General features: G+C 43.6%; 1 protein-coding gene across 4 annotated transcripts in view; it reads right to left on the bottom strand.

The window, feature by feature from the left end:
- Window positions 1-14,642, bottom strand: part of U2SURP (U2 snRNP associated SURP domain containing) — a 478,698-nt gene that overhangs the window by 237,785 nt on the left and 226,271 nt on the right. For all 4 annotated transcript variants that reach the window (XM_069213906.1, XM_069213907.1, XM_069213910.1 and 1 more), the window contains one exon: window positions 8,175-8,337. In XM_069213906.1, coding sequence (XP_069070007.1) covers window positions 8,175-8,337 — 163 coding nt within the window. The remainder of the gene's footprint in view (window positions 1-8,174; window positions 8,338-14,642) is intronic.

Genomic DNA, 14,642 nt, shown 5'->3' on the forward strand with positions numbered 1-14,642 from the left:
ATAATCTTAGGGCTCCAGGTCTGAGAATCTCTAGTGTAATGGAAAAGTGTTAGAATCAAAGTGGGGTTGTACAGGTGGTCAAACAAAGTTGTTGTGGATTCACTTCCAAGCCAGAAAGGATTATAGGTTATTCCTCAGAAGGCGCACGGGGCGTTCTCAGTACTGTATGGGCCATCAGAGGAGGCATCAGTCCTAGAGTTGGGAGGGGGGGGGGGTGAGGGAGACCCCGAGACAGGGCAGAGAGGCACAGTCAGAGTTTGGTATTTTACCACCAGCAGTAACCTGGCTGGAGGCCTCCTCAGATTTATGGGGCCTGGAGACGCGCCAGAACGATTTGGAAGGGTTCCCAACAATCCAGAACCTAAGCACTTACGGCATTGCGGAAGACCTAGAAAACGAAGGCTGGATCAAGATATGCAAGGGGATTGGTTCTGACAGAGGACTGGGACTGAGGCTTGAAGGTACCCCGGTATGGGCACTACTTTTCCTGATGAATGGTGGGTAGAAGGTAAGTCACATTTCATCTTTTTGTTCTTCTACTTTCTCAACTTACCTGAAGACTTGGAATGTGACGATAACCTCAGGATCAAGAAAGCATCCATGTCCTTGGCTTCGAGCTAGATTGGAGGTTTCAAGCTTTCCTTCAGTGTTCCATAATGCAGTTTGGCCTCTGGTGCCAAGTCATGTTAGGAGCCCAGAAACCAGTGGAAAAACCATGTGAGGGTCTGTTACTGACATCCAATTGTGGCAATCCTTGCAGGGTTTAAAACTTATTTTTCTTGGGGTGGGTGGTGGATGGCAGTCCCCTTGCACACTGGGAAATGTTTTAAAATAATTCTATTAGGATTGCACAAATGGATGGAGTGAGCTCAGGATCCACTTCAGAAGATGCTGAAAGACAGGAACTAACATCAACATTGTGGGCCAGACGTCATTTTAGGGGTGGGATGGGCCTAACATGGAGTCACACAACACCACCTACTGAGGCTCAAGAGAATCGCTGAGAAAAATCCCAGGAACTACTCTGGTGCCTAGGATATTCATACATTGAGGAATCTGCAATCAGAAGTATCCATCAGAATGGATTCGCTCCATCTCCAAGAATGCATCATGAGCGTTTGGTAAATTGGGTGGAAGCCCTATCATTCTGCTCTGAGAATAGGTCTGCTGTCCACAGGACATGAAAGTGCAGTCAAATGCTAAATGACAATGATTTGGCGCTCAAGATCCTCCTGGCAAAATTAGGTTGATCAGAATCAGTTGTGCTTGATTCTCCTGCACCTTAATGCTCATTCTTTAGAGAAACTTAATTGATAAAATGTGTGCACCAGGCCAAGACCCAAAGGTATCTTCCAGGAAACTATTCAGAGGGAAGTGTATAGTGTAAAACAAAATGTTTACTTACCTGTAGGTATAGCTTTTAGTTTTTGCAGCATTAATAATTTTCTGGATTCAAACGCTATGCATTATTCTGCCATCAAGGGGTTAAGTCTGGAATAGTTTTTTATTTTTTTATTTTGCTTGTGAACATTGTTAGTTTCATTCACTATTTGGTGTCCAGGCCCAACCATAAATTATGTCAGATTAATACCACAGAAGCCCCTGCCTGCCGTCACCTTGTTCAGATTATTTTTTTCACCTTGACAACTTATTCATGTTGTTGGGCTTCCCAGATATTAGATCTTTTTCTCCTAATTCGTATTAGCTAGCATGTCTCATTTTCAGGTGGAGGGGGAGAGTTGCAAACGAATCCAAAACATTCTTCATACTGCAAAACTATACCTACATGTAACTAACCATTTAATTTTGCATCATTAAACTTTTCTTGATTCACGTCGTTCTGGGCACAGAGTATGTACTGGGGTTTCCTGTACTTGAGAGGTTGCATTGAGTTATTTGTGAAGAAAGGTTTATGAATGTGTTGTCCCTCTTGTTATTCTTTGTTGTCTTGAATATCCACACAGTAGTGTTTGATAAGTATGTGTACCAATTGACCTGGTGGCATCCTTAACATTGACACTGACACATTTAATACACTGGGAATGAAGGCCAGTGTTGCTCCTCCTTCCTTGTTGAGAATGCTCGTGTTTTCCCTTGTAGTTTTATCCCTGCTTTTCTGTAGTAAATTTTTACTGTTTGGACTATCCATCTAGCAATAGTTCCTTTCACTACTGATGAAACCTTGGAAGGTGCTGCTTTGTTTCCTGTAAGTAGTACATCACTGCATTCCTAGCGTCCAGCGTGAGCAATGCTCTTTCTGCTTGTATTTCTGAAAAATGCACTTAGCCGAATAGCTTGATTTTCATCGAAGCGTGAGATCACTCCTGGCAGAAATTTAGGATCAGGCTTCATCATCACTGAATACTTGTGTATTTTCAAATAAGGTTCTTGCATGGTTAGAGCTTAAAACTCACTTACTCTCTGCAAAGATTTGATGGCTAAGAGAAAGGCAGTTTTTAGCATTAAGTACTGAAGTCCTGTTCTGTGCATGGTTTCAAAGGGGGGTTTCATTAGTTGTGTGAATACCAGATTTACGTTTCTTCCCCCAAAACCTTTTGAGTATGCCCCTATGGCTGATAGGAGTAGCTTAAGCAAGGAATAATAAAGTCTCTAATCTAGAACCTATGTGCGGCGTCTCACAACGGTAGGCTACTGTACCCATTTGTTTTTGTGCTCGATTGCACTCCACAACTAAATTAACCCAGTCACTCTTCCTTTTGGCTTCTCTTAGGATGTCCACTGTCCTCTGTGGTAAACTCATAGGCCCAAAGTTTGTCCTCAGGAGCCATGCCACTAGGCTCCAGGTATTTTGTTCCAGGAGGAACACTTGACCCCCTTCTGTGTTGTTAGCAGGTTCCGGTTGGCTGCTGGTCCAATCACTCTGCTCCACTTCTAATGGATCCAAAACAATGGTGTACTGGCCACTGGTAAGCAATCACTGTCATTTGAGCTTGCTTGCTTTTGTCCAGTACTAGTTGAATCAGATGGATTGGATGAAAAACATGGGCAAATTTTCCTGGCCAGCCTATCAACAGGGTATTCCGTTGAGACAGATGATATGGGTACCTGGATGCAAAGCCTTGGCATTTCACTGTCTCTAAGGCTGCAAGGAGGACCACCTGCCGCGCATTTAATACCATAAAACGTATTTCTATTATCTTTTGCTTTCATTCCTACTTGTGAGAAGGCATGCTTGCCAGCTCAGCTGGTCTCTCTGGGCTTTGTACTCCCTGGAGATGAATGGCCATTATGGGAATCTTTCTTGGAATGACCAATTTCCAAACTTCCTGTGCCAGCGCCAGTGGGGGCAGTGGGTGTGACTTCCTTCTGTTTGTTGATGTAAAACATTGTGGTTTTGATGTCTGTTTGAATCAGAATTGTTTTCCCCATTAGATGCGTTTGATAAGCCTTTGTGGCTAAACAGACTGTATTCAGATATTGTAATTGAGCTGGTGAACTCTGAAATGTTGCTTGCAGTCTGAAAGTAACTTTTGGGGGCAGTGGGGTTTACGACCTATTGCGAACTCCCTCTTCCATGGTCTCTAAAACACCAAAGTACTCTTCTAACGTCTCTAAGTCTGAGTGTTTCGGTCTATGTACATGCCTTGTGTGTTACATTTGGTTTTCTCGCCTCTGAGTCCTTCACTGGTTTTCTTAGATTTCTATCCTACTCAACCTTGACCTACTGGAGTATGTAGTCTTTACCTTGCGCCAACTGTTTCCTCTTCTGCTGCACAACCCCAGATCCCTTAGTAGCATTTCTCAATGTTGTGATTGCCCCATTGTATAATGTGCTAAACTGTTGGTTTTCTCTGCTTTTAAGGTTGCTGACTGGCATTCAGCACACACAACACAGCCCTATGCAATGTGATTGCTCGGCAAACCTCATGAGTGTTCTTTTGAGGGAACTTTTGATACATGTATGATAAAAACTTTAAAAGGAGTGTGCTTTAAACGATCTTACTCTTTGACCATCCAGTTGATGTAATCTTCAGAGAAAACTTCAGAAGTCCCTGACTATCTTCAGTGTTTTCAAAATCCATCCACTATTAAGTGGGTATCTTCAAGTTTTCTTCATTTTTGTCAAGGTCCTGCTGAAAAATCTATTGAATTATTCCTCATCAGCAGAGCTCCTGATCATGCTTCTAGGCAATAGAGGAAAACAACGATTCTGAAGATGGAGGCCACATGCAGAGGTTTTCAGGGTGCATGTTTGTCGTCACTGGAGTTTGGATATTGGCACCAAATGATGGACAACATTGGTGCCACATGCACAAAAAAAAAAAAACAGATAAAAGAAAAGACAATTCCAGACCTAAACACCAGATGGCAAAATAATGCACAGCATGTGAACCCAATTGAACATTAGATATTCCTTGGCCCTCTGTCGTTGACAATCTTCACCCCTTGCTACCCAGCTTCAGGACCTTTATATATGACCTCAAATAGAAGCTTCAAGCGTCCATCACTGGGAACCCAGAAGTAAAGAGATTAAAATATTTTGCCGCTCTCAAGAAAGCACCTCTTCCATAGCTCATCTTTACAACAAGGAAAGGGCTTCTGCTTCCACTATCGAGACATGAGCTGGCTTTGAGGAAGGTGATGGGGCTGATCTGCTGTGGAGGACAGGAAAAGATTGTTGGCACAGTTGATCAGCTGGAATAGCCCATCAGTCCACTGAGGTCGCCCCCTATCGGTGATAAAGTAGGTGACCTTTTCACCAACCAAAAGATGGTGATGTGAAAAAAGCAGAGGGGGAATTTGGAATTGCTTGGAGATTAAACAGACCACAGTGGACAATGGGGACTAGATTTGCTGCAGACTTCCTTTTCTCTGAAATGCCACTCACCATCAAAGGACACGTCCATGAGTGTAATCTGGCCATCTTCCGAAATTCTAGTAGCATGCATTATGACAAGACATGTCCACAGACAGAGCAATGTTGTACATGTAGTCTAAAACAATCTTTGGGACATGTTTTGATGCATCAAGGCAGTGATTCACCATGTTAGAGAATGCCATCTTTGTACGTTGTGGCAGGGTGACAGCAGTAATTTTTGTGAGCTCCCATAATGCAGACATAGCATAAGCATCAGGTGATTCAGCTTCTTAGCGAGCAGCAGATAAGGCACTTGGGTTTTGCTTAGACCTCATCTGAAGAACTAGACACTCCTGCTCCGGATGACATGTTGTCCCATCTGTGGCAGAACTAAGGCATCTGGCAATCTGCCTGCGGGTTGCATAAAAGAGAGCTTGACTGAAGGGAAGCAAGCACTGCTAAGTCTTCATCCTCTTTGTGGTCATATTGTCTTACCCTCCATAGCCAAGGCATCTGAATCTGAACGGCAAATATCTATTAAGAGAAGATTGTGCTCTGGGGAATACTCAATGTTCATCATTAAATTACACCTTGAACCTCTCATTTGCTATACAGCTATTTTCCCATATTGACTCCTTGACCAGCATCCGTTTCAGCTGGTGATGACGCTAACGGAAAAGTGTCAATTAAAGATGTTGAGTTGGAGTCACCAAGCTCACAAGAACAGGCATACCATCTCCTGCCACCGACACCAGCCTCCTCCCCTAGGGAAGGTTGAGGAGCCATTCTTATAATGACTACCATCACTAGCCAAAAGGCCTTGAACAGCACAGGGCTCAGCTGACAGACCAGGAAAATCTGGTCACAACCTGCTGGGGATTACCGGTCATCAATGAACAGTCAGCGTTAGAACAGTTTTAAGGCTCTTGATTGCTTCCAACATGGGACCACTTCTTTCTCTTTGCAATGGAGTTGCTTGTGTTTTCTGTAGGAACACATATTAGGAGAACGTCACCTGGAAGAGACTTAACTTTAGAGGGGGGAAGATTGCTGAGGATTCTCCCTGTGGGCCTTAGACAAAAAATTTGCAGTCAGAGAATGCAGAAGACATAGACAGTTGTTGTGCAGTAGATTCTGAAAGGGACATTTTGTGGCATGATGTGAGGGTCTTGAAGACTGCAATTATTTGAGGAAATGGTCAGTGTCAAAAGCTGACAAATTTGAAAGTGAGATATAAAATGAAAGTCTGAGTCAGCATGAAAGGAAAAACCTCTTTTCGTAAGGTCACCCCCAAAGTTTTGGGCAGATGCTGCTGTTTTATTTTTCCTCTTAGTGAATTGAGGCTGCTAACCAGAACTCTGTGTCAGTGCCCTGACCGGTAAATCTGTATGTTTGATTGGCTCATATCTAACTGGCACAAGCTAACTTGCTTTTGAGTTCCTAGTATATGGTACCAGGGGTACACCCAGGGCCTGTAAGTTAGAGTGCCCCCTATTGTGCCACCATGAGAAGGACAAGTTGAAACATGTCTGTCACTGCAGATTGGAAGGGAAGTTTATTTTAATTGATGGCAAAGTGCAAACTCCCTTTTCAATAAGGGAAAGTAAACACTTCAACATGCCTATTAAGCCCCAATACAGCGTGCAACACATTAGAAAAGTAAAACGTGTTAAGTATTTTCTAGCAGTAAAATGTTAATTTTACTGGGAGAGAAATTGGTAGCACCATTGGCAAGTGCAGTGTTACACGCTGAACACCTCGCCTGTGCTGAATTCTGATTGGGACTACCAAAGTTGGCACTTTTAGATATCAAAATTTAAAGTCCGACTTGATGTCCAAGTTGAAATTAATGTAATTGGTTGCCACTTTCAACATTTAAAAAGTTGCCACTCTGTTGCACAGTTTTGCAGGGACCATTTGCCAAAGCTGGCCAGGAGTCAGCCTTTGCCAAAGCTGGTTCGCGGTTAAGTGAAAAGTTGTGATTTACTGTTTTTTGGTGAAAACTATATCTCGTAACCCTCTTATGGATCTTTTTTGTTTTAATGTTAATAAATTCATAAAAAATAATCTATTTTTACCAAACTGGTGTTGGATTACTTGAATGTCTAGTTTCCTTCTTCAATTGTTTTGGTGCTGTAAAGTAATGTAACATGAATTTGTAGAGCGCAAAATTGTCATGGGGGTAGAGGGTATCCAGGAGCTGGGTAAATGCTTTCCACCGTTCTATTGTGCAAGCGGGACTGGTTACAGCCACAGCTAGCCCGGGTTGAGCTAAGGTTTAACAATCATAACCTAAATGGTCCTAAAGGGGTTTATAGTATACTACATGTTGAAGTCACACAACCACACCATATAATCAGGGCCACTGGAATGCGGTGGGAGAAGGCCACATTATGTAGCAGGGCGAAATAAATTGTATAGAAAAAAAGACAAATTAAGCAACATTATGTGGTACATATTGTGATAGTATTATCATGATTCTGTCATTTTGAAACTTAACACTATCTGGGAGTTAGTTGCACTTCACTAGTACCAGTTTAACATCAGAGTACAGCAATAGGCTACAAATACGTGACCAATCAACCTTGCAAAGGGCCTTCCACTGTGCGGCAACAAGTGGTGCTGCATTTTTAGTAACTTTTGAATCGTTTCAGATAGAAACAATTGTTTTTTTGTTCAAATCTGCTGATTATGCAGCAGATGACGGATAAAGTGGCAAATGCAGCTAATCTAAAATTAGGCAAAAAGGGCAGCAGCACCTGCAAAATCGCTTAAATCCAGCAACCCTGAATATAATATACCCTGTTTCCTCAGACTGTATTAATGAGACGTGAATTAACAGGAACATTGACTTCTTCAAACCCTGCATAAGTGAAAATGTGGGAAAAAGAAACTGAGGTCAACAGCATGGTTCATTACATTAAAATAAATTGTTACCTCATCGCCAGCAAAATCTTTAGAAATCCTTTTCGCCAACTGTTAAGGAGTGGGTATTCATTATTCCATGGTTCTTTATTCTATTACCAACTACAATGTTAAAAAATGTTCTAATGTGTCCCACTTGGCACGTGTTGACAAAGCACCAGGACTGAAAATACAATGTGTATCATGAACGCATTATTTAAAACGCAGGAACTGATCTTGTTGTCACATACATATGACAAATAAGGAATGGAAAAGGGTTTAAATAAACACAGGTCAAGGTTAAATACAAACATGCATATTAAACTGTTTAACTTCACAAAGTGCCAGTTGACTTTTGGAAAGTTTATCTTTCAAATCAAACAAGTCTAGTCTGCGAGGATCTCCAACATAGCCTTTTCAAAAATAAATCTGCAGGTAAAATACGTAGTACCTTTTTGGGAAGTGGGGTTTTCAGGATGGACAGCGATTCAGTGATGCAATCTACAATTTCCTCAGCAGCTTCAGCATGATTAAGACAAAAAACCATGGCATCACCAATATCATTTTTGCGTGGTGCCAATCCCCTCAGGATTTCTTCCAACTTGTCCCTTTGGCTAAAGTTTAAAAAATGATTTTAAGTTAAATCTTTACAGGAATTATTCAATGAGACTGTGAATATAACCTTTGTCTTAATAAATGTGAAAAGTACATACATATTTATGTTGAGGTTCAGTAGATCAGATAAGTTATGCAATTTATACTTTCAAAATGCAACAAACTGCCCATCCATTAAAAAGTTTGTGCAAAATATGCTATTGTTGCCATCCACCAGCAAAAGGAATCAATCAAAGAAATTTATAGAGCGCACTACTCACTCTTGAGGGTCTCAAGGCACTCGTGGGGGGGGGGAGACAACAAGGAGGGTCACTGTTCGAAAAGCCATGTCGAGGTTTTTTCTGAAAAGCAGGTGGTCTTGGGTTTTGCGAAGGTTGGTGGGGAGGGAGCTCCAGGTCTTGGGGGCGAGGTAGGAGAAGGACCTGCCCCCAGTGGTGGTGCGTTGGATGCGGGGGATTGTGGCTAGTGCGAGGTCGGCAGATCGGAGGTGGTGTGTAGAAGTTAACTATTTCGTTGAGGTAGGTTGGGCCGGTGTTGTGGAGGGATTTGTGTGCGTGAATGAGGATCTTGAAGGTGATCCTCTTGTCTATGGTGAGCCAGTGAAGGGATTTGAGGTGTGGTGTGATGTGTTTGTGGCGGGAGAGGTCCAGGATGAGGCGTGCGACTGTTCTGGATTCTCTGTAGTTTGCATTTGAGTGTGGTGCCGGCGTAGAGAGCGTTACCATAGTCTAGCCGGCTGCTGATGAGTGCGTGGGTGACGGTCTTCCTGGTCTTTGTGGGAAACCATTTGAAGGTTTTTTTCAGCATGCGGAGTGTGTGGAAACAGGAGGAGGTGACTGCGTTGATTTGCTGGCTCATGGAGAGGGAGGGGTCTAGGATGATGCTGAGGTTGCGTGCGTGGTTTGCAGGGGTGGGTGCGGGGCCTAGGGTGGTGGGCCACCGGGAGTCGTCCCATTTGGTTTTGTTGGGGTCGAAGATGATGTTTTCTGTTTTGTTGGAGTTGAGCTTGAGGTGATTTGTTGTCATCCAGGTGGCGGTGTCAAGGAGTGCAGCATGGAGGTTGGTTTTGGCGGTGGTGGGGTTGCGGGTGAGGGAAATGAGGTGGGTGTCATCTGCGTAGGAGAGGATGGTGATTCCGTGTGGTCGGAGGATGTTGGCGAGAGGGGTCATGTAAATGTTGAAGAGAGTGGGGCTGAGGGAGGACCCTTGGGGGACTCCACAGATGATTCTGGTAGCAGTGGAGTGGAAGGGTGGGAGGCGGACTTTTTGGGTTCTATCGGTGAGGAATGAGGTGAGCCAGCCTAGGGCTTTGTGTCGAATTCCTGTGTTGTGGAGGCATGTGCGGAGTGTGTGGTGGTAGACAGTGTCAAAGGCCGTGGAGAGGTCTAGGAGGATGACTGCGACGTCTCGCCCTTGTCAACTCTGGTTCTGATGTCATCAGTACATACGATGAGGGTGGTTTCCGTGCTTTGGTTCTTGCGGAACCCGGATTGTGAGGGGTCGAGTGTGTTGTTTTCCTCAAGGAAGTGGGATGAGTGGGCGTTAACTAGTTTCTCTGCGACCTTGGCAGGGAAAGGGAGGAGAGAGATGGGGCGGTAGTTGGAGAGGTCGTCCGGGTCCGTTTTTTTTATTTATTTTTATTTTTTAAGGAGTGCGGTGATCCCTGCGTGCTTCCAGATGTCTGGGAAGGTGGCGGTGTCGAATGAATTGTTGATTATGTCATGGAGCTTGGGGGCGATGGTTGGGCTGGCTTTGTTGAAGATGCAATGGGGGCAAGGGTCGGAGGGGGATCCAGAGTGGATGGAATTCATGTTTTTTTTCTCCAATTTCTTTGGCGGTGTTTGGGGCCCAGGTGGTAAGTAGGTTTGGGGGGTGTGAGGGTGGTCTGAGTTGGGGGGGGTGAGAGGCGTGTGTGGTGGATGTGTGTGGTATGAAGCTGTTGTACAAAAGGAACAATTTAATAGGAGGGTGTGTAGCACAAATACTAAACTACTACAAAGAACACTTGTTCTACCCCATAACAAACTCTAGAGTGGGGAAGTAGTTGAAAAAGAAAAGAAAAAAAAAAAAAAAACTACCTAGAATGACAAATTAGGTATAAAAACAAAGAAGGCATTTGATTAATCTCAAGGAGCATGAAGGCAAAATGAGAGTTCATTTTTATGCTTTGATTTATGAGTATGCTGTGCGGGTTTCTAGGACTTCATTTTTCTTAAAGTGGCACAAGTCAGAAGATCTCTTGAGCTCACATTCATTTGCTAATATGTATCAAAATAGTATCAACATGCTTATGTGCTGCAAACTCACTTCATGCAACCCTGTGTGCTAGGATTTGTGCAGAGTAGAAAGGATATCTCAGCACTACAAAAATGGTCTGAGTGAGCACGTCCACAGTATGCCCGGAGATGGGAGGAACACAATAGGGAGTAACTGAGGTGTCATGTAAAAATTTGCCAAAAGAGCTTCCAGATATTAATTTTCAATCATAACCACTCATTTGCATCGGGGAATAGGGAAAACAAAGAAGAACAGATAATTTAACATTTCATATTCAAATGTAGCTCAATATACACCACAGGCCACATAACCCGTTAAACTGGACGCATATGGAAAATAAATGGTTACTGAGTTACACTAGTTTTGCAGCCTGAAAAGTTTTCTGGATTCACATGCTTTGCATTACTCAGTCACCTAGTGGCTGGGTCCGGATTTGTCCTTTCTTCTTGTCTTTTTTTTTGTGGGTGTCGTCGACCACCGTTTGGTGGTATGTCCAATCCCATGTATGACGTCAGACGGTGCCACAGATGTTCCTGTGCGTAATCACCATAGTTAGATTATTTTTTCTGTATCTTAGAACTTTTCCTCTTTGCTGTTTTTGCCTTGCTTGTTCCCGTTTGGTTGTATTATCTCCTATTTCTAGGGTGGTGCGCGGGTTGTAGGTGAATCCAGAAAATTCTTCTGGTTACAAAACTACACCTACTTTTTCACCTATTTCGTTTTGCAGCATGAATGCAATTCTGGATTCACATGCTTTGCATTAGATTATGTAGCGGTATTCCTTCCCTTGGGTAGGTTGGGATGGAATGAGGGAGAGTTCGTAAACAGGTGCTGCAGTACTTTTTCCCCCACTTGTACCCTCTTGTTCATTTGAACATCCACACAGTAATATTTGTAAATGTGTGTGGGGATGCCCATGTTGCTGCTGTGCAGATTGTGCCCATGGGTATGTATGCTAGAAATGCCAAGGTTGCATCCTTCTGTCTTGTTAAGCATGTCATTGTCATGTGGGTAGCGTTATCCCTGCCCCTGAGAAGCAAGTTTGTATTGTTTCTACAATACATCTAGGGATAGTTCCCTTTGTTACTGGCAACCCCTTGGTAGCTTTTGCGAACGAAAAAAACAACTGATTTCCCTAACGAAACTCTCCCGTTTCTTGCAAATAGTATATTAAAGCTCTGGCAGCCGTACGCTTTGACTGACCTGAAAACGGATTACTACCTTAGGTAGGAATAGTGGGATGATCCTGAGAACCACCTTGTATTTGTGTATCTGCAGGTATGTTTCCTGTATTGTTAGTATTTGCAGCTTGCTCACTCTCAGCAGTGAAGTGACAGCAATTAGGAATGCAGTCTTGAGTGGGATTGATTTGCGATCCGCCAGGTACATGGATTCAAATGGTTTTGTCATTAATTGAGTTAATACTGTGTTTTAAGTTCCACCTTGGTGCTGGGACTGATCTTAGAGTGATTCTTTTTTTTATCCTTCTAACACCTGTTCACTACTGGTGAAGTGAAGTAACTGTCTCATGAGGTACCCCTGGGTGTATGCTATAGCTGTCACGTGTACCTTTAATGATGAATAGGTTAAGCCGTTATCCAATAGATGAGTGAGATATATGTTAGTACAGTTTCCAGTCCTGTATTTGTTTCCTTTCTCCTGTTATATGTTCACTAGTGGATGCATCTTTCCAACTTTGTTGTGTAACATGTTCTTATATTAGGGTCTTCTAGCTCCCGTAAGTAATTCCATTCTCCTGGGCAATAGTTGCAGATGTCAAAGTATGTTTTCTGGCGCCATCCCGCTATGTTGAGTGTTGCTCGTTCCAGGTGATCCACTCTACCCGTCTGCAGTGTTAGAAGGTCCTGATCTGCTTTGATTGAGATTATTGTCCCCTGGACATCTCTAGTAGCTCCGGGTTTAGGTCTGTCTGACCCATTGAGGGGCTATCAGGATAAGGCTTGTCCCTGGTTGTTTGACTTTTTCCAGGACCTTGTGTATTAAGGGGATCGGTGGAAAAGAGTAAGCTAATCTCCCTGACCAGATTAGTGACAGGTTATTCCCTTCTGACTGGTGGTGTTGAAACCTGGTGAAGTTTTGGCATTTTGTGTGTTCTGCTGTTGCAAACAGATCTATTGTCAATCTTCCTCAGATCTTGATTATCCTCTCCAGTGTTTTTTTTCCAGCTCCTATTCGAGTGAGCAGCTTTCTTGTGTGCTAGGTCTGTCCGCCGCTGTGTTTTCCTTCCCTGGTAGGTGGATGGTGTAGACACTGATCTTTAAAATTTCGCATTGCCATAACTCTTGCACTAGATTGCTCAAGATGTACGATTTTGTGCCTCCCTGTGTCAGATAAAAATGGTTGTAGTGTTGTCTGTTTGTATTAGCATGGTTCTACCAGTTGTGAGCTTGCAAGGTTTTCAGGGCTAGAAAAAAATGCCTTGATTTCCAGGAAGTTGACATGTTTCAGTGCATCTGACTTGTTCCATTGTCCCCGTACTTTCAAGTTTCCTGTGTGTGCCCCCCCCCCCAACCCTTGTGGGATGCATCTTTTATGAAGGTCACTGTTGGAGTTGGTGTCTTCGTAAGGTCACTTGTTTTGATTTCCACCAATGTGCTTCTTTCTATAGCCTTGCTGTGACAATCACTATCTCATTTCCCATCTCCCCCTGGCGTGTTGCAGATCCATTCTTGGAAAGATCACATGTGCAGTCTTGCATGCGTCATAAGGGGCATGCATGATGCCATTATGCCCATTAGCTTCGTGACTGTCCTCCCTGTCAGAGACAGCCCCTTCTGATATAGGTGAACTTGATCTGCCATTGTCTATCCTTTTTGGGTGAGGGTATACTTGTGCTGTTCTTGAGTTTAGGGTCACTCCCAGGAACATATTTTCTTGTTACGGTTGTGGCGACGATTTCTTATGGTTTATGGAAAAACCCAGTCGTCCTAGAGCTGCGATTACTGTTTGAATGTCTCTTTGGCATTTCTGTTTTGACTTTGCCTTTACTAACCAGTCGTCTAGTTATGGGTATACTTGTATTCCCTTGCTTTTTTAGGTAGGCTGCGACTGCAGCAAGGCCATTCGTAACGGTATGTGGTGCTGACTTTATACCGAATGGTGGCACTGTGAAGTAGTAGTGTATTCTGTCTAGTAAAATCCGAAGTACTTCTTGTGTCCTTGATTCAAAGGGATGTGTAGGTAGACATCCTTGAGATCCAGGGCAGTCATGTACTCTCCTTACCTTCTCAAAACGCCTCTTTCTCCTGGTCCACAATGCAGGGTAACATTGGCAAATACAGGTTACTTTTGTTAGCTGGCATTAATGTTTCCAAGAGGAAACCAGAGTTTCCCTTTTCTTCTTCCAGTTTCACATCAGCAGCCCTTTGATGAGGATGATGTACATGGAGAGGTTGTCTGGTGGTGAAAGCCTCAAAGGGTAGATGTCTACTTCCTTGGGGAAGTCTGTGCCCAAATCGTTCAGTGAACCCTCCCATCCCCTACTGTCTCTTCGGTTTCGTAGAACTCATCCTCAGGTTCTTCTTCCTGTGGTTCCAGTGTTGCAGGAGCCTCTACGGCAGACTGATCATCTTCGATATTGAAGGTCATTTACCATTTGTCAAAATCCCTTTTTCTTCGCAGGACCGCTGCCATCTCAGCCTCCAGCTTTCTTTTTCATCTCCTGCACCTTCTGAGTGTCATCGAAGGTCTTCTCTTGGGTTTCGACAAGTCTGATAACAGTTTTGTGCCTTCTTTCGCTCCCTTTTGACTGGATAGAACCATCTAGGGTTTCAACAAAGACTTGCCTGCATCGGTATCCTGAGGTCATGATGCATGGGCCTCTTTGGTTTTCGGCTCACTTTCGGTTGACATTCACTTTCAGACACCAAATCTGCCCTTCTGGACTTTTTGTCAGAGAATTTAAGTTCACTGTCTTGTGGTGGCTTGGTTACCTTTTGGGCTTTCTGCTCAGCCTCTATCGCTGCTTTCTTCCCTACCTGTATCCTCTTGGCATCTGTTGTGTACG

Source organism: Pleurodeles waltl, chromosome 11 (assembly GCF_031143425.1).
Source record: "Pleurodeles waltl isolate 20211129_DDA chromosome 11, aPleWal1.hap1.20221129, whole genome shotgun sequence".
In the NCBI taxonomy this organism is placed as follows: domain Eukaryota; kingdom Metazoa; phylum Chordata; class Amphibia; order Caudata; family Salamandridae; genus Pleurodeles; species Pleurodeles waltl.